The 22,258-nt window shown below is 35.5% G+C and overlaps 2 protein-coding genes across 4 annotated transcripts in view; one reads left to right on the top strand and one right to left on the bottom strand.

The window, feature by feature from the left end:
* Positions 1 to 405: 405 nt before the first annotated feature.
* ube2d2l (ubiquitin-conjugating enzyme E2D 2 (UBC4/5 homolog, yeast), like) lies at positions 406 to 13,984 on the bottom strand. The gene is made up of 7 exons (XM_065242131.2): positions 13,545 to 13,984; positions 6,322 to 6,385; positions 6,210 to 6,241; positions 6,054 to 6,131; positions 5,754 to 5,859; positions 5,484 to 5,577; positions 406 to 1,541 (listed from the first exon to the last, which is right to left on the bottom strand). Exons 1-7 carry the CDS (start codon positions 13,566 to 13,568, stop codon positions 1,496 to 1,498), a joined length of 444 nt encoding a protein of 147 aa, XP_065098203.1. The 5' UTR covers positions 13,569 to 13,984; the 3' UTR covers positions 406 to 1,495.
* A 5,055-nt stretch (positions 13,985 to 19,039) lies between these two features.
* Positions 19,040 to 22,258, top strand: part of LOC135719407 (transcription factor COE3) — a 105,177-nt gene continuing 101,958 nt past the window's right edge. For all 3 annotated transcript variants that reach the window (XM_065242106.2, XM_065242114.2, XM_065242098.2), the window contains exon 1: positions 19,040 to 20,254. In XM_065242106.2, the coding sequence (XP_065098178.1) occupies positions 20,121 to 20,254 (134 nt within the window). In that variant the 5' untranslated portion in view covers positions 19,040 to 20,120. The remainder of the gene's footprint in view (positions 20,255 to 22,258) is intronic.

Raw genomic sequence — 22,258 nt, 5'->3', positions numbered from 1 at the left:
TATAAAATGTTTTGCAATCAACAATTTTATAATATGTTGTTTAAATTTTATATATATATTTGTCAACATTTAAATTTTTTTTTGTGGGACAGAAATAAAATAATGTCCTACTGTCTATAGCAGTCTTAAAATAAGTTATCACTACTTTACATAAAGAGTAGCCTACAGTTAGCTCTTTCAGAGAACTAATAATAGTTCAGCAGTTGTTAAGAGATCTCTTCTCTCGGTGACGCATGTTAGCTACATGGGTCTAACAACTACGGTGTCAAATTTCATCAGATCATCAACACTTCTTGAAAATATTTTATAACAAACAGCTCAGCCTTCTTTTGAGACCATTACATGTCAACATATAGACTTACATCCTCTCTCATTAATACGGCAGAAGGAAGGAAACCTCACACGATTGTTTATCAACTTTATTGAGCGAACAAAAATCAACAGCCAGAAGAGCTATTAGTTGATCAGTCGTCCATCAAGAGCTTTCGATCACGTATATATTCAGTGCAATGAGAGAACAGTGTGTTTAGGAGGATTGACAAACTAATAGCTCCCCGTTCTAAAAACATCAAAAACAGGAGAGAAAAAGAGTAACAAAATAAGTTCTCAGACTCTAAAAGTGGACGTGTATTTGCTTAACATCGTCTGCAGATATTCATTTTTGGCAGACCACAGACCAATTACTTAGTACATGCAAAATATATATTTTCTTAACTGCTGATACAATGACGTGACTGATTTGGTAAGAAACAGTCAGTTATAAGCAAGAATATATTTCACAGACCATAGTTCTCATTGCTATCGTAAAAGCATATAAAAAACATGAAGGCCAACCCAGCAACAGATTTCATAGGCTACGTTCACACTGCAGTCAAAATCTGATTTTTTTTTTTTTTTGCATGACAGTGTGAACAGCAAAAACCACATGGAATCATGTCTAATGTTTTACAATGCAACCTCAGCTTCAACAGTCATATCAGAATTCACATCACCTTATAAACCTTAACGTGTAAACAATAAGTGTATTTGACCCCATCTGATATCAGCCACATAAAAAACAACAACAAAAAATCTTTATTGAGTATTAAGGCTTGCGGTGTGAACGTAGCCATAGTTTGCTGGCACCTGTAAAACTCTTGTTTTATTTATTTTAAATAGCACCTCTAGCCAGTGGCATGAGTTATAAGCGACCAATGTTTTCTTTTAAGTGTTTAATCTTTTATTTCAATAAAAAAACATCTGAGCTCGTAGTGAAAACATGCTTCTTTGACACAAGCATTTTTGTGAACAGAAAGCTGGTGATCTTCGCAACGTCGCGTGGTCCTTTTTACAGCACGTGAATGAATATTGAAGGGGGCAAAATAACCAAGCAGAACTGATATGGTCTGAATATATGGCTAACCGTCAATTCGTTAAGGGTAGGGTGGGGGGGGGGGGGGTGAGATTGTAGTTTGTTTTTTCCAGCTATACTGCAAATTGGTCTGATATTCAGGTATCACATGGCGTACTTTTGAGTCCATTCCCGAGCTATTCTGTTGTACCTGCAGAAGAGAAAGAAATAGAGAGATATAAAGTGTAGCACGGGCTCAGACACTTTTGCAGAATCACTCATGCTGGGTGAGCGGACGGTCTGCCAACTCGGCTCAGTCCAACACAAACACACACATACAGTGCAGAAAAACCTCAAGGTCAAACACAGCGGTCTCCTCTCATTTCCTACTGATCCACACCGCAGCACTGACCATTACATCTGCTGTTTGTTCTGATGCGAGTAAAAGCCAAATAAATTTCTACCATAATGTCTGACAATCTCTTTCATTTTGGGATGAATTGCAATGTACGATAAATATCAATGACCATGTTTACATGCACCCTCATAATGTGATTATAATGGGATTTTTTGGCAATATTGCAATGATAATTTACCTCATGTCAACACAATACTTCAATAAAAATAATGTGATTAAGCATTATAAGTATAATCGTATTAAAAGAGTGGCGTACGGCAGTTTTAATCGCAGTATGCGTCCATGTTAACCCTTTAATCACATCTATACCGCACTAACTGAAGTGCGCGTGTTTTAGGCATGCACCTTAAAGGGACACTGCACTTTAAAAAAAAAAAAATTAGCCTCATTTTCCAGCTCCCCTAGAGTTAAACATTTGATTTTCACCGTTTTGGAATCCATTCAGCCGATCTCCGGCTCTGGCGGTACCACTTTTGCATAATTCATTAAATCTGATTAGACCATTATCATCACGCTAAAAAATAACCAAAGAGTTTCGATATTTGTCCTATTTAAAACTCGACTCTTCTGTAATAATTACACTGTGTACTAAGATAGACGGAAAATTAAAAGTTGTGCTTTTCTAGGCCGAAATGTTTAGGAACTATACTCTCATTCCGGCGAAATAATTATGGACTTTGCTGCCATACCATGGGTGCAGCAGGCGCAATGATATTATGCACTGCCCGAAAATAGTCCCCAGCTATTGAAAGTTACCAAGGGGACTATTTTCGGGCACTGCGCAATATCATCACGGCACAGAATAACGAAATACATCCATAAGAACGTGTTTGTCATTTAATCAGAAAATATAAAGTGCATGTTAGGGCTGGAACGACGCGTCGACGTAGTCGATTACGTAATTACGTCGATTTGCCGGAAATGCGTCGATGCGTCGCACTGTTTACATTTTGAAATGAAGGCGGCTTCAGCTCCGACCGGGTGATGTGTTATACCAAACAGACAGAACGCGATCAAAAGTGTGGGAATACTTTAAGCAGAGACCAAATAAAACACATACTGTGTAAAACTGAAATGGCATACCACAGCAGCGCAACACCTGTGTATGATCATCTTAAAAGAAGAAAACCTGGGGCTCTCCGACCTCAAAATGACGAGACGTCAGCGTAAGAATTTGAACTATTACAGTAAGTTTTTATACTTACTCTATAAACAATAGAATCAATACATATTGTGCTTAATACAGCTGCGTTTACATCTTCGTTTAATACGAGCTGCGAGACGCCTGACAGACGCGACATTGCATCGCTTCTGGGCAGTATGTTGAAACAGTAAATAAAGAGCAGGACATGTTTTTATATTAAGAAGTTATGAAATAATAAGTTACTGTCACATTGAGAACTGATAGGCATGTGCCCGCGTGCACTGAAAGCCAGCTGGCAGTGCGGAGTTCCCAATGAACGTCTTTTTTGCGAATATGTGCGCAGATATTACAGAAGCTCGTCTTGTAAGGTATTCCTGACATGCGTTTATTTAAAGTAACAGCAGCTTAAACGCTGTTTATAAAATATTAGAATATCATACTAACTGAACTTGTTTTTTACCCGGAACTTAAGAAAAGTTAAATGTTAAAGTTAAATGAGAATGCAGTACTACTAATAGTAATAATATTAACAGTAATAATATAACCATTACATTTTATATAAGGGTTCATGAATCACAATGAACTTATTTTTACTTCAGTCTGAACTAATGCTGAGTTAATGCATGTACTAATCATAAACTAATGTTTAAAATATTAATATATGCCTATTTTATTGTTTAAGGTGAATAATGCCTCTTTTAAAGTGGCACTGCCACTTTATTTTTCATGTTGAAAATTTTGGTTTGTGTGTTTGTTTAATTAAGAAAATGCTTAAATAAAATGTTGGCGTTAATGGCAGATGTTACATTTATTATTTGTTGGGGAATTATATGTATAAAAAAAATCATTAGACTATTCGATTAATCGAAAAAATAATCGATAGATTAATCGGTTGAAAAAATAGTCGATAGTTGCAGCTCTAGTGCATGTAAACAGGAGCGTAGAGGTTAGCTCCAGTCACGTAAACATCTTACTACGATTAAGTCCTTACTTTGATTATTGGAAATAATCGCATTATTGGTGTAAATGTAGTGACTGTCATTTTCTATGGTATAAATATTTACATGCAATAAACATTTAAAAAGTAAATAATGCCAATTATTTTATAGACTGGTATTTAAGAGAGCTGGAATATAAAGGATGTGGTGAATTAGAAAACATTATTTATTAAATCAAATGTGACTCTGGACCAAAAAAAAATGCAAAAAGTCACACGGGTATATTTATAGCAAGTCAACAATACATTGTAAGGGTCAAAATCATTCTCACGCCAAAAATCATTAGGATATTAGTTACTAGAAGATGTTTTGAAAATGTCCATACTGTAAAATATATATAATTTTTTTTATTTATCATTAGTAATATTTGTTGCAAAGGTCTTCATTTGGACAACGTTAAAGGCGATTTTCTCAATATTTAGATTTTTTGCACCCTCAGATTCCAAATTTTCAAATAGTTGTATCTCGGCCATGTGTTGTCCTATCCTAACAACAAAACAATTAACCCCATGACGGGTTTTGCAGTACACGGTCACATATAAACATTCATGTCAGGCAGTATACTAGACTATTTTTCACAATTACATCCTCTTTTTTTTTAAAAGTTCACAAAATAACAACTAGGGCTGGGTATCGATTCAGATGTTCCAGATCGATTCAATTTCGATTCACAAGCTATCAAATCGATTCAATTTCAATTCTCGATTCAATTTTCGATTTGGGTTCTCGGGTCGGTTTTTATACTCGATTCTCGATTCAACTCAATGAAAATAGATTTAATACAAATACTATATTAATAAAAAGAACAGTGAACAGAAGTTTACAAGTGGGAAATTAATTAAAAGATATTAAAAGCCACAACACTATCGTTGTCGTCTTGTTTGGGAAATCTAAAATACTTCCATACCTCTTACTTTTTATGTGAAGGTGGCATCAATGTCGATGAAGCACCTAAAACCGCCATTTTAAGAACTGAATGAAAGAATGACAGGCTCCTTGGTAACATTGCGCTAGGCAAAAAAGAGGGTGACATCTAGTGAATTAGTAGATTCTGCTCTTTGAGAATCGATTCTGAATCGACCACATAAAAAAAAACGATTAATCGAAAAGTCGATTTTTTTGCCCAGCCCTAATAACAACACAACATATTTTAGCTGTGCATTATACCCTAGAGAAAACTATTTAACTGTAATGCTGCATACACACCAAACGCGATACATCTTTAACTTGTGCGAAGATGCAGACGAATAGCGCATGATTTTGCGACAATCGCACTTCCCAAATCACGTCATCCGCATCGCCCTGCAAAAGTTCACTTCTCTGCATTGACTTTGTATGTAAACTACTCGTGCAAATCGTTGAATTCGCGTTTGGTGTGTACGACCATAACATTTAAAAATCTTGCCGGAAGTACAGTAGTAAGTAATTTGGGTATTTTCCTCTAATGTTTTTCGAATACTATAAATTCAATCATCATTCTGATTTTCACCAACTATAAAGTATGGAAATAGGCAATTTCGGATGCAGCTCTAGTAAGAAACCGTACAAAACTAGCAGCTGTAAGGCTTAGCCCACATAAGGATATATACTTACTTTTCATTGTCTGTTTTATAGATACGTGCTATCTCTGGCACTAATGGATCATCTGGGTTTGGATCACATAAGAGCGAGCAGATGGACAATAGAACTGCAAGAGAAAGATGAAAGAGGTTGTCCCACATCCTTACATGGTATAATAGATAAGTGCTACAAATAATTGTGATTTTGGCAAACATAAAAAAGTTGAAAACTTCTTTTACCAAAAAGATATTGCATGCAATGTTTTCTGTTCCTGTTTACTATTTGCAATACTTGTCAGCTCACCTTTAGAGATAGTTAACGCAGGAGACCACTGTGACCTTAGAATATCCAAACAGATGCTGCCATTACTGTTAATATTTGGGTGATAAATTCTTGTGGTGAATGCAACCTAGTGAAACAGACAATCAAACACACACATTATAACTCATATCTAAAATATCAACAGGCTTTCTGTTGTGATGTCTGTCTGCGTGGAAGTTAAAACTTTGGCAAAGCAGAATCTTATTAAAGTCTGCTCTTTACATTATGACTAATAAATAATGAATCAGTGGTGTGCTTATATAAAGTAAATATTTTTTTTACCTTAGGTGGTTTGAAAGGATAGTCTGTAGGAAAATGAATAGTCAGGAAAAACACACCCCCTTGATATGGACTGTCATTCTGCAAGACAAGAAGTCCACAGTGTTAATTTTCTATTGACTTTGATATTATTGTTGTAACAACTGTGCATCCACTTACAGGTCCCATAATTGTCGCTTGCCAATGAAACACTGCAAATAAAGAAAAAATAAATGTGTGAATATGGTGATGTGTTTGAGATAATGAGAATGATAAAAGTGAAATAACTCACAATCATCTCCAACTGGCCCTGCAGAGCACTGTGCTGGAGGGTCCCTGCCCAAATCAGTCAGCTCCTGAAGAAAGAGACACAGAAAAGAAATCATAAATTAGTAGGGGTGTAACGATTAACCGTGCAAATGCGCGTTTTCTCAATGAATGAATTTGAATGAATTACGGTGAAATCCCGGCACATCCGAACGCCAGGGGGCGCTCTCATGCAGAAACTCCCTTTGTGCCACACAAGATGTATCATTGCAAACACTATTCCAGGAAATGTCTACACAGGAATATTTATACGCTGTTCTTCAAATTGTTTCAGGTATTTTCATGATAATAAAGAATATTTTGAATGATTTTGCTTAACGAGTGTTGCTTTTTTAAATGCACGTTATAAACGACTGCGACTCATAATGATTTTAGATTGATAAGGACTTCCTACTGACCAAATACCGTAGTACACGCACAAGCTGTGCATAAAACAAAGAATCGCAGCCTTGTGATTCAGAATCGATTTCAGACAGGCATTTTTAATGGGGACCGCGATTGAATCGTGATTGAATCGTTACATCCCTGTGAATTAGTGTTTGCCATTTAAAGAACAGTTTATGGTATGGCATCAGTCACATAAATCTCTCATCTATTAAAATTTTGTAGCTTTTGCATATGGACTACAACAAACACACGGATTTTAGGCAACAGTTTACTTCCTGGGCGTGTTGACGTGGACATGATGGTCATTATCATAATTCCTCCTGCTTTGGACTCAACCTGTAATGGTACATTCACAAGGGGCGTAAGCGGTAACGCTTCTTATTTACTTTTAATGGGCGATGTCATGCGTTGCCGAACTGAATTGTGGATCCATCAGCGTAGTGTCACTGCTGTTGCTCGCGGCAGAAGTTGAACATTTCTCAACATTTCTCGCGTGCATCATCCAATCAGACCCCCTTATGTAAATAACTTAGTGCGAGCCAGCCAATTACGTTTATGCAAGACCGGAGCACGTGTTGCGGCCACTGTGATTGGCTGTTGGCCACGCTTCAAGCGTCAACATTTTCGCCCCATGTGAATGTCCTGTAAAAAGTCCTGACAGCATTGCATTGTAGGCAAATCTTTCAAACATGGTAAGGAGCGTCACATTTCCGGCTGACATCAGAGGTATTCAGGCCAATCACACATACAGATAAGCTGACCAATCAGGGACACAAAGCTTTTTAAATCGATGAGTTTTGTACAAAATTAAAGCGTTTGAGGAAGGCAGGATATCTGGAGCTACAAAATGTACGGTATGTGGAAAATAATGTTAAAAAAACCACGCAAACACATTGTATTATACCAAATACACAAAATAACTTTGTTTTTAAGCAATGAAATAGGGGCACCTTAATGCCATGTAAGACAGTATGTTCATGACGTGTCGTATATAGTACATATTTAATCTTAAATTATCCATACATCAAAGGTTAAGCTAAAGTCAGGACTAGGTCTTAGTTAAATTAGGATGTTTAGACATTTTTTATAAACATGCCTTTAAAAAAGACATTATTGGTGTTTATCGTGAGACAAATCAATGGCACTGGCATATTTTATGATCTGTTAGGGTAAGTTATTTTCACTTGAAACAGCTAAATATGTGTCTTAGTCTAGGACTATCCTTAAGCCTTGTCTGTGACACCAAGGGCAAGAGTTTAATGCTGCTAATCCAGATCTGAATGAAATAATGTAAATGAATGGAGTATTCATGTTTATTTCCATGTAAAATTTGAATTTGCAGCTATGTTTAATGCTATGCAAATGCTCAGTCAACAAGCGGCATCAAAGAAGTCGGACAGTGTGTTCATCATGATATAAACTGTATACAGATTTAGATATGAATTTTCATAAATTTAACTTATGCATGATCCAGATCTGAGGGAAATAATTCAGCCTTCATACCGTATATTTTTATGCTTGGTTTTTTTTACGTAATACACAATCAGTTATTGTGTTAAAGTGAATTAACTGTAATCCACTTTGGTAGCTTAAACGTGTCTGTTAGACAATTAATTCAACTTTGAATGTGAAAGAGTTCAAGCTGGTCAAATTAATCAACTGACACAACTAGACAACATCTCAAACGGTTGGTCCTGAAGATGCATTCTCACTGGTACAAAAACCTGACAGCTTTCTCAACTTTGGAAAAACACAGACAGGAAACGAATACTGTCATCTTCATAATGCAATTGTGAGAGAACAGATTGAGCAAAATCTCTGGTTTCCTCAAAGTCAATGAAATGTCACAAACAGCTGCAAGTACACAAGCGGATCCTTCCAACATTACAAGGCCAGTAATAAAGTGTTTATGTTTATTTATTCATTGCCTTTAAACGTTATTGTGCAAAACAACAAACATGAAACATTCTCAATAATAAGTTATCAGGAAATCACCAGACCTCAGAAAGAGAGGAAATCATGAGCGAGTTTGTCTTATGGTAAAGTTTTATGGTTTTCGTAGATGTTAACTATATAGAATGGTTAACCATATACGCGTGTTGGAAAATCCTCAAATGTTCCACAACCTGACCTGAAGGTTAAAAAAAATTAATTGAAGTGATTTGACCCAACTTAACCGATCATTTTGCCAAAATGTACACCTGCACTGGTTTAGGTAAAATTGATGGATCAGATGTTTGCATAAAAACCCATCTAGTCTCTGGTCACACCTACAACAAAGAAATGACTACCATTCTAGAGCTTTCTCTTTCTCTGTTTATGGGAATATAGACAGCGGTAAACAGCGACTATATAAACCACATCGTAGAAAAAAAACGTATTTCTGAGAATTCACGTATGTGAACGAAGTGCAGGCAACCCTCTGGCACTGCATGTCTGTGCATGTGAGAAGACAGGAAGTGGAGGTTTCTTTGATGATGGAGGAGTTTATGGTTAAAACATCAAAACATATTAAGCAAATTGTTTAGCTAACCTAAGAGATATTTTTTTTTAATCTAACATTTACAGGTACATGTAGGGAGACGTTGATATGTGTACCGATTTACATAAAATTTAAAACAACTTTAGTTCCTCTCAGACCTGAGAGAGGGCGGTTTATAGGGAAAAAAATAAGGGAAAAAAATCTAAAGCATTGAGCATTGAAACATTGAAACAGAATCTTAGGTCTCCAAGGAATGTTCAACTAAAGTGATAAAATGTTAGAAGAATTGGTCAACAAATGGTCTCTAGCTGTCACTGGGGCAGTACCCTTTAAAAAGGTCATATATATGTGTACCATTTGTATAAAAATTAGGGCTGTAACAATACACCAAACCCATGATTCGGTTGGTATCACGGTTTTTGCCCCACAATTCGGTTCGTGCCACGATTCTTTTTTGAGGGGGGGAAGGAGAGGACAAAAAGAAAGATTTACTATGCAAATTATTAACAATATAAACAGCCAAATATAAAATAAATACATAGCCAAAGCTATAACACTTGTGTAAACAAATACTGTTGAAAAACAAACAGAACTAAACTCCATTGTGGAGATGATGTTACATTAAATGTCTTTAATGTTCTTCAAATAAATTGTCAAGAGTAATTTGTTTTTTGTAAATTTTTCAATTCAAAATGAAATGTAGGCCAATCATTTCGTTAAATCATACGGCAGGGCTCCAGACTGACACCAAAATTTGAGAGTGTGCCACTGAATTTTACATCCAGTCGCACATGTGCGACCAGTAAATTTGACCTTTTTTGTGATGTGACACTGAATTTAAAACAGCACATTGTACTTTCTGCATCTATCATCAAAGTATTTATTAGTAATACAGTGTATTACTTAGTAGAAATGTGAATATTTGGTTAGCATGTTGATTTACAGTATGTGCCCCTAAATTTTCTGGTTGCGCCCCTAAAATTTTCAGTTGGGGGCCACTGTGCTCCTAGTGAAAAAAGTTAGTCTTGAGCCCTGTACAGTGAATTTGTGGAAAGCCTTGAGCACGCAAAGTGACACTAAGTTGAAGGAATTACCATTGTCTGCCTTTAAATGCAGTTTAAAGTTTAAAATTACTTTAATCCAACTGATCAACACAAATACAAAGCACCATAATACAATGGATTGCTTAGTGACATTAAAACCACTTTCAATCAAAACCTTTATCTTACTGGTTTTATTTTTGTGTATCTACAGCGACCGCACAGCAGATGAGCGGGGTGCAGCCAATAATGCTGGTGGCTTTGTTAACTGATTGAACACTTGACTTTCCCCTGGGCATTTATATATCATCACCTTCCTAAACTAATTTGACAAAAAATGTTTTAAGCTGTTTTATTTTGCCTAAGTCAAAAGACATTGAGACAGGCAATTTTACAAGCTTTTCTAAATGGCAGCTGCATCAAGAACAACACAAATCTACTCAACCTCTGAAGTTAGTTCCATTTATTTGTGTTTTCTGAGAAACCTGCAAAAATGACTTAAGCGATTCGTTTAGCAAGGTGACTATATGCAAGTTTTTCATCAACAATATCTGCGTGAAACATTATAAACATGATGATCATTTGCTGACTAGACCGTTTCAGCACGTCCTCTACGTTATTAAGGAGACTCTGCTTTATTAACGGCTTTTCGTTTGCTCCGCGACTCTAATATGTACATTTGAGGTACTAATATGCAGAATCTACCTGAGGTACTAATGTGAACTTTTTAGGCTCAAGTGACCGCTATAGGGATCCAAGCTTAGGTGTTGTATACCACTAAGAGTCCACTATTATAAAACATTTTCGAGAGCATTGAGAATTACTTGGATTTATCTCAGAGATATTAATGAGAAAGTAAACCAAGCACAAATGAAAACAAGAACCTCAGACTAACACAGGAAAGTGTCAAATTCATACTTTATATTGGGGCAGTTTCGCAGACAGGGCTTATCCTAGTCCCAGACTAAAATGCATGTTTGAGGTGCCTTTATTTCAAAACATCTTGTAATGACATATTGTAACATATATCAGTGCCATTGTTTTGTCTTAAGATGCAGACCAGTTTCTTGTTAGGTATGTTTGTAAAAACTACTGTATGTCCTGATACGACTTACCCCGGATGTACACCGCACGAGTCTGCGGCGCGTTACGGCTCCGAAGAGGCAACCGGAACTGATCGCGGTCATTCTAGTCAATGCTTGTGTTTACATCAGATGCGCAGCGGCACGTTTCAAGAGCGTCCCAGAAGCTGCTCTACGCGCCGCTTCGCTAAAGATAGGTGCCTAGTCTATTTTTGACGTGCGCCGGGTTGAAGCCGCACCGTAAATATAAAATAAAAGTCAAAAATCCTGTAAATTTCAAAATAAACACCTCGTGCAGACTCCCATATTTCACATCATCTTGCTCACAGGCACTGTATGTGAAATAAACATAATTGAGGATGTGTTTTAGACGAATATGCATAGCTAAATACTTTAATATTTGTCCATCCTAACTGAATTTTTATGTTTATTCACTTTTTTACTACAGAACAACAAAATAGGACAATGCAAAAAACTAAACAATATACAGAATGAATCCTAACAAAACATTAACATTTAGCCAACTTATCCATGTTATAACTCAGAAAATCAAGATAAACGTCTGACAGGAAAATCACATGACGTTCTACTGCTGCTCTTCGGATCCGCTTCTTGTGTGAGTTGGCACCGCGTAGAAGACGAAACAAAGACATCTCGGAGCTGTAACGCGCCGCAGACTCGTGCAGTGTAAATCTGGGGTAAGGCCTAGTGTTGGATTAATCTAAACCCTGTCCAGAATACTGCTCGTTATCATAGCTTATTATTTTAATATGTAAGAGTAATGCAAAAAAAAAAGGAAATATCATTGTAGAAATGTTTTGTTAAATCATCGTTAATCTTTGGATGACGTTGGTGAAGAAAGTCTTAATAAAATTAAATGTACAACAACATATTCTACCAACACAGGTCAGTGTGAAATCAGCACTAACAGTGGCAGCTATTTATACGCCTACATACTTTAAATGAGGGTGTGGGGAATAAACAAGTATGCAATCACTTAAGATATGTGGCAGGCATTTTCAACTGGCAGCCTGGGTGCTAAATGTGATATTTCCTGCAATAAAAATTTAATCTGAACTTACTCTCATTTACTAGCACTGTACACGCGTACAGTCTGACGCTCCACGCAATACATGAGAAAGTCTAAATATGATTTAGGCAAAGTTCTCCAGTTTCACATAAATGTAAAATTTGTGTAATAATGTTAGTTTCATACAAATTTAATAGAGATGAGATGTTTATTAAATACAAAATGAAGAATATATTAAAATAATATTGAAATTGTTGAGAAAATAAAGAGTTTAGGTCATAAGTCCAATCTAGAGTACCAAAGACAATTGAAGTATTTGGCTGTCACCCTATAAACATTTTGCTCTGTCAGTCTAATTCATAAAAGATATTAAACTCCATGCAAAAATCATCTGTTGCCAAGTTTAACAACTATTGTGCAACTTCACACTAGACTACCGTAGTAGCTTTCCAGGAAGAACTTCTGTCAATGACGCAAAACTAAAACACAGCACTGAATTCATAATTGCCTGCCTAAAACTGTCCTGACCAGTCTTCTCTGAGGCTTACATGATTCATAAATATTATACATCTGAATCAACACAGTGATCTGAAGTAGAAGAAATCACAAACAATGTTCTGCCTTATATCCCAGTGTCTGACTCAGAGAGGAATCACATCCTTCACATACACCTTTTCCCGACTAATCTACTGATACAAATATTTCCCATCTAATCTGTTACATATAATAAGGAAATGTTGGATTTAGAGATTCTTATTGCGCGGTTTTTTTTTTTTTTACATTTTATAGGTGAAACTATGTGTTCATGAGCATCATATAAGTTATATACACAACATTATAGATAGATAGATAGATAGATAGATACATAGATAGATAGATACATAGATAGATAGATACATAGATAGATAGATACATAGATACATAGATACATAGATACATACATACATACATACATACATACATACATACATACATAGATAGATAGATAGAATTAAAATACCCTATCTAAAAAATAATTAATGAAAACAGGCTAACCACTTAACCAAGCCATTCAAATAGCATTAGCTAACCTGTTTAACATTTGCTTCCCCCGCAAGATTTTCTAGAAAAAAACAAACCCTCTGATGTCCGCATGTATAATTATAAACATAAAATTAAATTCCTTACCTTGTGAATTCGTTTTAATGCCATTTTCTGTGGGTAATTGGCTCTTGAGGCCTAGGAAAGATGAGATTTATCCGGCTAGCTGCGGCTAGCAGTGTGCTCGCTAGCCAGACACTAAAGATCCAACAGAAACCCGACGACACCGAACCGGAAACGAACGAAACCGGCCGTTAATACGGACCAACGTAATCCCTGGTGTTTGAGAGAAAATAATCCTGACGTGAATAAAAGTTATTGAATATGTACAGACAGGTCTATATTACAGCCTTGTATAGGTATGTATGTCTCCTCCTCTAGTCAGTCTCTCTCTCTCTCTCTCTCTCTCTCTCTCTCTCTCTCTCTCTCTCTCTCTCTCTCTCTCTCTCTCTCTCTCTCTCTCTCCACACAAAATGTCCCCTTTCTCACTCCATGTATTTCTTCTGACGCAGCATTCAGTATTGTTTACGTAAATGTTGTGATAAATCCTGGCAGCATTGACTAACAGAGAGGAAAGAGGATTATGAAACTGCCCTAATTTATGGATATTTGTCCCAACCAATGTTAGCATGCTTTCTCTTACTACGTAGATGTGTTTAAAGCTGCCTATCTAGAAAACGAGTCGCATGGCCAATGCATTATTCTATTAATAAAGTTGACAATATTGTATATATAATTTTGAATGACATAAAAGAGGTTAGGACAAATAAACAGTGGAAAAGTTGTCGTGGACTTTACAAGTTTGCGCAAAACCTGATGATGTCATCATAAGCATTTCTCGAGAATATTACACAGCATCTACATCCGTTTTATTAAATAAAGTAAGTGAAAGAAGTTTAATTACTGATCTTAAAAAACATACATTTTTATACAGTTAAGTACCGTAAGTGTATTGTAGTTTAATTGTACTTATGGGGTGTTTTTTTTAGCTTAAGCCAGGACTAGACTTTAGGAAATTAGGAAATATAACTAGTTTTAACAAACATGCCTTACTAAATGTGATTTTTGAGGCAAAACAAAGGGCACTGATGTATTTTAAGATATGTCAGTGCAAGTTGGTTTCAGTTTGGACAGCTCTTATTTTTTTTAGTCTAGGACTAGTCTAATCTCTGTCCGAGAAAACCACCCCTCCATGTCTTACCATTTTAAAGGGATAGTTCACTTTAAAATGAAAATTCTGTCATCATTTACTCATCCTCATGTTGTTTTAAACCTGTATGAATTTCTTTTTTCTGATGAACACAAAAGAAGATATTTTGAGAAATGATGGTAAACACACAGCAGATAGTGACCATAGACTTCCATAGTAGGATTAAAAAATATGATGGAATATATTGGGTACCATCAACTGTGTGCTTACAATCATTTATCAAAATATTTTCTTCATCATTTATCACAGTATTTCCAAAATATTTTTTTTCCTACTATGGAAGTCAATGGTCACGCTCTGCTGTGTGTTTACCATCATTTCTCAAAATATCTTCTTTTGTGTTTAACAGAAAAAGAAATTAAAACAGGTTTACAATAACATGAGGATGAGAATTTTCATTTTAAAGTGAACTATTCCTTTAAGCGTGTTATAACAGATCAAAACATATAAGAATTAATACATTATGGATAGAGAAAGAGTTAAGTTATCTTATATGTATATACAGTATGCTACAGTAAGTGGTAAAATGTGTTGCTTGCGAAAACCCAGCTAAAGTCTACATAAAATCATTCCATATAATTTAAAAGCACACTTTAATATTGAATGAAGGTCATGTAAAGACTGAAATCAATGTAAAATCAGTGACTTAAATTAGAGTTTTGATGCTCCTAATCTCATTAGATTATTAGACTTTTGAACCTGAATTTTACAGACAGGGCATTAGCTTTGGCACTATTTTATGAATCCATTTAATCAATGACTTAATTTTAACACTAGATGGCGCACTCTACCGTACATATGACAATAAAGGACGTTGACTTTATTATTCCTCATATCTAAACTTTTTATCCAATATTTTATTCTTTGAATATTTTAAAATGCTTTCCAGCTAAACCAGTTTTGACATTTATATGTTTAGGGTGTTATGTTGTGTGTAATTTTTAACATTTTAAACTTTCTAATTCACCATGATGCACAAACATTGCATTCTGACTTTTTTAAGGCAAATGGTGAATGTCCCGCATGGCTTTTCTTTTGATCTCATTTGAACAGGTGGGTTGATAAAAGCAGAAACATCTTTAGTGGTGCGTAAACTCCCGGAAAGGGATTATCTTAAGCCAGGACTAGGCCGTGTTTAAATAAGGTTATTTGAATAATTTTTAAAAGCATAATTTATAAATAAACATTACTGGTGTGCATTTTGAGACACAACACTCGCACTGATATATTTTTTTAAAATAAGTCAGAGCAAGATGTTTTCGATCAAGACAACATTAACATTTAAATTAGTCTAGGACTAGCCTTAAGCCTTGTCTGGGAAAATGCCCCATAATCTAAGTAGGCCTATATACAAATATACCTAATTATAATTTATTTTAAATAAAGTTTAGTGCAGGTGTTTTAAAAAAGATTTTCATTTGTGATATAGCTTGAACAAAATGTTTCTTGAGTTTAAAAATATATCTCTCAGAGCTGTATGGTACAAACCATTTTAATATTAATGATATTAGCTTTACAAAGTTTTTTCTCTTGCAGCTAAGAATGACTCTGATAGTGTATGCTTTATGTTGATTTTTCTTAAGTATTTAAGTATTTAAAATACTCTAAATACACTCCCTCAAAATATTTTGTTACAAACTACATTTTATTTTTTCCACACCTGCAAAATACAAATTACAAAATACACTAAAGTAATTAAATACGTATTTAAAATACATTGAATTGAAATAGTGCCCATGTCTGTGTAGTGAGAGCAGTGGGGTGTCAAGTGTTATGGCTCACGGCCTGGTTCAGGTACCATGGCTCACGGGTCAGGTAGGAGGGCCCCTTAGCAGATTTTTGCTTAGGGCCCCAGGGAGGTCAGGATCAGCTCTGGCTTTACATAAAACATAACAAAACATGGTATAATTTACTCAAAATTATTATTTTGCTTGAAATCTTTCTTTTCTTCTATTGCTTTCAGGGAAAACTTATGAAGACATGTGAAGGGGAAATTTTATGAAGCACTGCCCATGCGTTTGAATGATTTTAATGCATCAATAGCTTGAATTGTAGCTAATTCTACAGGAAACAAGGTAACATTTTTTATTTTATTTGCAGCATTTGTTGGACTAGTCCAGTCATGCTAGAATGAAAATAAACGATGCAAAATCTTAAAAGCATATAGTTTGTATAATAGAGTATTTCCCCATTTCTTTAGCAGCTACTATGTCAATAACTAAACACAAGAGGGCGCTCTTTACCTGAAAAATGAGTATTGCCTCAACTCTCAATAAATACATGTATAGTCCTGACTCCTGACCTGATCATCTTGTAAAAACAGTAAAACCTGTTTAATTCTTGGCTGCTAGATTTTATTTTATCTATTATTTTTTATAAATTTATTATTACTGTTCTCAGTCAATGATAACACACGCTATGCTTCTATCAATGCATACCGAGAAGCTTTGATCATTTCAACCATTTCTGTAAAAATATTGCCTTTTTATTTTTTTATGTTTTTTTTTTAAATGTCGTTTAAAATCAATAGTCTCACACCCCAGTGACGTATCTTTAAGTTCGCCTATTTAAGATGATTTCATAAATATTTAAGTCATTCAAAAATTAAGTGAGCTTGTTTTTAAAGCAATTTGTACATGTAGCCTATAAAAAACTGTTGTTACTATTGTTGCAAAACAGTCATTTTAATTACTAGATGATTGAATGTCTTCTATTTTTATGATTATTTTTATGGTAGATTTCTCGGGAAACGTTGCTTGAAGTTTAAAACTCGTTGACCACTAGGTGGAAACAGCTGCATAATAATCGGATTTATAATCGGATTTATACGGGTGACTTTATACATTTAATTAAACTGAAAAAGTGAGCTAGAAATGTAGACTAAATAAAACGAAAGAAAAATGAGGTCTATACCACATATCAACGTAAGAGTTGTTTGGGTTTGAGAAATTACAGTTTTCATCATCACACCTGATTAATTCGACATGATATGCTCAGAAATATTGTCAAAATATGGTCATGAGTGAAAGTAAAGACAAATGGGATTTTTCGGCTACACTGGATCCATGAAAATGACTAGAAGTGTAAAATCTTATGGGCTGCTAAAATCTGCTGTTTGCCGCTGACATGACCAATTCAAAGCGTCCCTGTTTCCCCCAGTATATACAATAATGTATATAGGCTTTGTTACATGTTCAAACCAAAAAACCCAAAAATAAAATAAATAAAAATAATAAATAAATAAATAAAATATAGTTTCAGACATCAGTTTAGTTTTGGATTGATCTAAACATTCTGGGCTTGATTTTCAGGAGCAGTTCATGAGAGTTTGTAACTTGGATAAATGTCTAATATCTTGACACGAGCTGTATTAAGCACAATGGGAATATCTTTTTAGTTTTTTTCAAGAATAGAATAAATGACACTGAACCGCGTCTAAAACGACCATGTGTTAGTTTATAAATCTAATACAGATAAACATAATGTAGTATGGTGTTGAATTGATGTGCATTTGGTATCGAATAGAATAGAATAGAATAGAATAGAATAGAATAGAATAGAATAGAATAGAATAGAAGCGCACTATAACCACGCTTCATTAGTGTAAATGAAGGACACTTGACAGCGCTTTAGTCCTTTGAATCTGCTTTTGTGCCGCTTTTAAGTGCACAAAACATTTTCTTGTGGTTCTGATAATCTAAGCCATCAAGGTAATATTATTATTCTACAGACTCGTGAAATATAAGTTACTAAAGTTTCGAAAGTTTGTGTACATGCTTTTGTAATATTTTAGCATGCAAAAATAATAATTAATAAACAAACAAAACAATAAAAATAATGATAATAATATTAATAATGGGCTAATAATAATAATAATAATCATTATTATTATAATAAAAATAATAATAATAGGAAGACAAAACAAGAAAATATAAATAAATGGATAGCCTACTAAGAAGAGTGTAGTAGCCTACTTCGTATGGGATGTTTTATTGCAAACACAGATTACTGCGTAAAAATGACTTTGTCAGGTAGTAACCAAATGTTTAGGTTTTTTTTAATCCAGTGGGAGCATTTTCCGACTGTCAGCTCTTGATGGATATTTTTGATAAATATTTAATCGACCTTGATTTGGTAGAATTCTGAATAATATCAATAAAGCCGGATATCCTACACATCTCAAAATAAATCATTTTAGTATGAGCCAAAACATAATTTAATTATTTTGAATCCTTTGTTAATAATAAATAGATTTTTTATTGCAGGAATGATAAAGAATAATAATGTTAAATATTTGCGTTTAAGAATGCAAACAAATTGATTTCTCAAGTTTGAATGTTTCTTTTATTCTATCGATTTGCCCGCTGACACTAATATTCAAAAGAGATGTTACTTTTAAATAATAATATTTGACAGGGTTAAATCATTGCGCTTTGTCCCATGATAAACAGTCCACATGTGACTTTAAAATAAAATCATTAAATCATATCAGCAGCGCATGTAGACAAATATACTATGCTTTGAACTCTGTAAACATGCCATAGTCGATTATATTTAAAAAATGATATTTTTCCTAGGAAATTCATTTTTGTAATAGCAATAATACATGTAAAAGTAACTTTCACTGTTTTCAAGCAGCAAGAGTGCGCTCAGTCTATCCAACATCAGCTGCGCTCCACAACAACGAGTTTTTGCGGCGAAATTTGAAAATGACGCAAAGGAAGGCCGCAACCAATCAGAGGCCGGAACGGAGATTGACATTTAAATGACTTTCCCTTTTAAGGGCAAGTCTCCGCCCTCGTCGAGTCCACGCTTGTCCCCCCCGAGAGCGCCGGAGCCTCGGAACCCGAGAGAAGGTGCGCTCCGCTGGGACAGAGGAGGCATAAAGAGACGGGAGGGAGGGAGGGAATGAGATTTCTTGCTACCCAATCCCACTTTTCCCCAGGGACAGCAAGCCTTCCCTGGTCCATCCCTCCCTCTTGTTTGGTAATCATTTCATTTTACTCCTTTTTGAAGCAGTCGCCCGTTTTATCCCACTTTTCATTTCACAATCCCGTGCGCGTATGTTCGCCTTCTTCTTCAGAGCAAGTTCGCGCTCTCCCCTCTTTCCACCCGCGACGAGAAGGTCTTCTTGATCCCGGCTGATCGTTGTCCTTTGAGATGCTCCACAGCTCTAGCGCTTGCCTTCTCTCCACCCTCTTTTAACTAGAGACCGGTTAATCTTGAGTGAACTGAACTTGGGTTTGGAATCTAAAATAAAGAGGAACACCCAAAGGGATACGGTTACGCGTCTTTGGATAAGGACCTCTATCGCTTTCCCCATTTGTTGCACTTTGGGGAAGATTTTTCCCTTTCACTTGGTTTTGGTTAATCCAGGTGGCCTTGTTCTGAGAGTGTAGCAGGATTATTCCGTTCGAGCTGGTAAAGAGAGACATCCCCACAAGGCTATTTTCATGTTCTCCATCCAGGACGGTCTCCCACGGGGAGCCTTGACCATGAAAGAAGAGCCCCTCACGAGCGGCATGACGCCGGTCCGCTCGTGGATGCAGAGCGCGGGGATACTGGATGCCAACACAGCAGCGCAAAGGTAAACTTGACCGACGAGCTCCTAGTCTTTCGTATCGCAGGTGGCTGGGTGCGTAGCGTAAAAACGCAGTGAACTCGAACAATAATCGTACTGTGCGTAAATGCGCTTTACAAGAAGCGATGCGCCCCTTTTTCCACATGCAGTTGTCAGCGTTTTTAGGTAAACGTTTCATACAGCGATTATGCATAGAACACAATAGCACGTAGTCAGTTTAAAGTTTTAAGTTTTGAAACTCATTGCACAAACGTTGCGCGGTGAAACCCAATAAAAGCGTTGCTCCGGCAATGCTTGTACGGAAAACTGAAGGGTGAAAAGGTAAGCTTTACTTAGACTGGCTGTCATGCGCGAGAAAACAATTTAAACCAATTTCTGTTTAACCCAGGCTTGACAGAGGGCTGGCAAGCTTTAGCATTGTGTTTCACCGGTAGGAATGCAGCACTCGTGCCACGAACGCGTGTCTTATTTACTGTTAAAATATTGACATTTGCAAATCGCCGTAATCTTAATGCCTCACAGGGAGAGTAGTTTAGCGAGAGTCAATAACAAGCACGAGATTATGACGCATTCGTTTAACACTAAATCAAGTGTGTAACAAAATATGCGCTGTCAAAATATCTTAGACGATTTAAAATAATTTGTCAAGATTACGTATTTTGATACATCTCGCATTTTTGCCTTGTTACAGACAGTAACATAATGTCTGAAAGATGATGAGGGTGGGAACAAAGTTTCCAAAGCAAAACTGACCACGGCTTGTATTTCTATCCCAGTTGTGTAATGCATACAAAATCAATCTGCGCATGAATCAAAGTTAGTTTTTGGACTCCCAGTTCCACCATATATTCTCTCCCATGGGCTGCTGGAATCATGAAGTGTTTGGAAATGTGGACTGTTTTGTCTCAATCGACGAAAAGAGACCTGAAACTCTGAGATAGACATAAGTTATAGTTCATTTTGAGTGTAACCTATGTTTTACGCAGACCGCCAAAATTTATTTGCGTAACTCAAACTCGAGTCAATTATTTCTCTTAAAAACAAAACCATCATCATGTATTACATCGTTTCTGTGTTTGTAGTAAAAAGGGGAGAGAAAAGAATTTCAGAAAGTACCGGTTTGATTTTGTGAAATTAACATGGGTTAATTTTAAATAAAAACAATAAGGGAGAACAGTTTGATAAAATCTAAGGCGAGAGATTATTTCTGTTTTATTTCGATTTTAAATTCAAAGAGTGAACTACTTATGAAATTTGTAAATGTAGTATATATTTTAACATCAATATTAAAAGGTATTTTAAATTGCTTTATGAAACACAATTAAACAAAAACATGGCCGATAATAATTATTAAATTTCTGTATAAAGCCAAAAAGTAATGTAATATGTAAACTGAGCCGTTTTTATATTTTTGTATGGAAACGCAAGCATACTGAAATTGGATAAATGCCTTAAGTGCATATAGCCTGATTGGTTTCATGTATAAACAATCTTACAATTCATTAAAACATGCACACAAAGATACAAAGAGATGTTTCTGCGTTTTCATGGTTTCCTAACAATTTTTTCGGATGCAAGTCCTGTATTAATATTGCATGTGTAGGCAAGTGGAGATGTTTTTAACTTTACCACAAAGGTCAGTTGCCATCTGCAGGTCGCCGAATTTACTTGCAACTTTTCATTTCACATGCATCACAAACACGATAAAGTCGCAAATAACTTAGATCACTAATGTTTTCAGATAATTCTCTTAATATTTCTTTGATTTTAATTTCAAGGGAAAATGCAAAATCTTTGAGCATCTAATTAGCAACCCTACATGAGATGAATTATTAATTTGAAAAGGAAAAAGTCGCATATAACCCACATTGCACATAAGTTACATAGTAAATATTGCATATTAATCAACATGTTGAGCTTTTTATATTTTTTTAATAGTATTTATTTACAGTTGCATTTCTTTAGCAGTAAGTCTATAAGTGCGCGCAGCTTGTATCTCATCTGTATTAG

The sequence above is a fragment of the Paramisgurnus dabryanus genome, chromosome 16 (assembly GCF_030506205.2).
Source record: "Paramisgurnus dabryanus chromosome 16, PD_genome_1.1, whole genome shotgun sequence".
NCBI lineage: Eukaryota > Metazoa > Chordata > Actinopteri > Cypriniformes > Cobitidae > Paramisgurnus > Paramisgurnus dabryanus.
Note: the sequence above shows the minus strand (reverse complement) of the source record. Positions and strands in the feature narration are given on the sequence as shown.

What these genes read in the sequence shown, in the direction of transcription:
- ube2d2l (XM_065242131.2), bottom strand. Translation starts at nt 13,568, where the DNA reads ATGGCATTAAAACGAATTCACAAG. An exon ending in AAGCGACAATTATGGGACCT is followed by an intron (nt 6,132 to 6,209) that starts GTAAGTGGATGC and finishes CTTGTCTTGCAG; the next exon opens with AATGACAGTCCATATCAAGG. An exon ending in TATAAAACAGACAATGAAAA is followed by an intron (nt 1,542 to 5,483) that starts GTAAGTATATAT and finishes TCTCTTCTGCAG; the next exon opens with GTACAACAGAATAGCTCGGG.